At 34.9% G+C, this 1,764-nt stretch overlaps 1 protein-coding gene across 1 annotated transcript; it reads right to left on the bottom strand.

The window, feature by feature from the left end:
* Positions 1–456: 456 nt before the first annotated feature.
* On the bottom strand, positions 457–1,128 carry CLDN17 (claudin 17). The gene has a single exon (XM_051991177.1). It carries the CDS (start codon positions 1,126–1,128, stop codon positions 457–459), a length of 672 nt encoding a protein of 223 aa, XP_051847137.1.
* Between the last annotated feature and the right edge of the window lie 636 nt (positions 1,129–1,764).

The raw sequence follows: 1,764 nt of genomic DNA, 5'->3' as shown, positions 1-1,764 counted from the left end.
AGCCAAACAAATATACACTTAAAACACTCTTCTTCAAGTTGTTGTTTCCCCATTGATTTGTACATTATTCATTCATTTACCAGTAAAAACTCTTTTTATTTCTTTCCAAAATTGCTGATTTTTATAAAGAAAAAATTTCTTAGAGGGTTTTTAAACTTCTCATAGGATGAGATTTTCCATCATAAGACAAAAAATATTAGTTCAACATGCCCACTAGGAGTTTTAGGCAGAAGCAGAAGTAGAGATGAAGATGACTCAGGTTCAATAAAAAGCAAATTTAAAATTAATTAACTGCACAAAAAAATTTCCTTTTTTAACTCTGGTAGCAGAACATGGTTCTTTGTGGGTTCTGCTAGTTTATAAACACTTATAGATAATACTCTCCATTCATACAGTTTCAAGAAGGACATAATAAGCAGCTACTTTGTCTAAGTCCATAATTTGAGCTAGTAGATGCTAGACATAACTGGTAGAGGTATTACTTGCCATTATATTTTTATGCTGAGGTTTGTACTGCACTCGGTGTCTTGGTGATGAATATCTGTGCCTCCTGATTCTTCTTTTGCAGAAAAAAACAATACAGAGAAGAGATCCTCCAATAAGGAGAACTGCTGAACTTGTCCAGCCAAGAAAGAGTGCAGCACCCAGTTCTCGTTTCTGTCCTACATGAATAGCTGGATTATAAAAGTCCTTGATGATGAGATTGGCTGTCCAGCTTACAGGAATCAGAATGATGATACCTGTCAGAATAAAAAGGACTCCAGATGCTCCCAGGAGATAAGCCTTGACTTGTTCATTAGATCCAATGCAGCGGGCTTGCTTTGTGCTAAAAATGCCAACAAGCAGGGCAATCAAGGACAAAGCACTTGCCACACACATCAGTGCCCGGGCTGCCTCTAAATCAGGTGGGAGAGCCAAAAGAGAGCTATAATATTTGCACTGCCACCTAATATGTGCTTGTTGGATACAGTTCATCCAAAGTCCTTCCCAGATCCTTTCAAATATCACAATGTTGCTGCCAATGAAGGCAGATACTCTCCATTGAGGCAGTAGAGTTGTAGCAATAGTCCCCACCATTCCAAGGAATCCAAGAATCAGTCCAGCAATTTGCAGAGGATACAAAGTCATCTTCTCCTAGAAGACAGTTGGCTTTTAATGGCAAAAGGCAGAGTTTTGAAATTTCTTAAAAGTCTCGTGATTTTTCACACCTATATTGCCTGTAATATCTGCATACATAAACATCAGAAACCTAACTCAGAGAGGCTAAAATACCTACTGTATTAAATATGAATTATCTTTTTACTCACATACTCATTTCTATATGTATAATTTTCCCTTTAGGTGTAATAGCTTTCTAGCCAATTAAAAACCAGGCAGTGGTATATCAAGAAATATTACATTCAGATTCCAGTATTTCTCTTAGTCTTATTGTCTTAGCAATGCTATAATTAAATGTCATTGCTTTTATTGTGGCATAATAATTACAGAGAAGACTTCCTGCTTAAAAGTTACTTTGTTTTAAAACTGTAAAAGGTTGAACCACAATTGAAGAAAATTTCAAAACATCATTAGTACTTTGAGTTTATTGTCAATTCATACTTATTTAATATTCAGCCATGTAATTTTGGACAAAAGATATTGCTTTAAACCTATTAAGACTTGTTTAAATTAGACAGATGAATTATAAGAGAAAGGTTTTTAAAGAAGAATGCTAGATTTTATAGCTTATTCTCTAGCGGAAAGGAAAGTTAATAAAATGATCCT

Source organism: Antechinus flavipes, chromosome 3, assembly GCF_016432865.1.
Source record: "Antechinus flavipes isolate AdamAnt ecotype Samford, QLD, Australia chromosome 3, AdamAnt_v2, whole genome shotgun sequence".
NCBI lineage: Eukaryota > Metazoa > Chordata > Mammalia > Dasyuromorphia > Dasyuridae > Antechinus > Antechinus flavipes.
The sequence above is the reverse complement of the archived record's forward strand: the minus strand, read 5'-3'. Positions and strand labels throughout refer to the sequence as shown.

What these genes read in the sequence shown, in the direction of transcription:
- CLDN17 (XM_051991177.1), bottom strand. Translation starts at nt 1,128, where the DNA reads ATGACTTTGTATCCTCTGCAAATTGCTGGACTGATTCTTGGATTCCTT.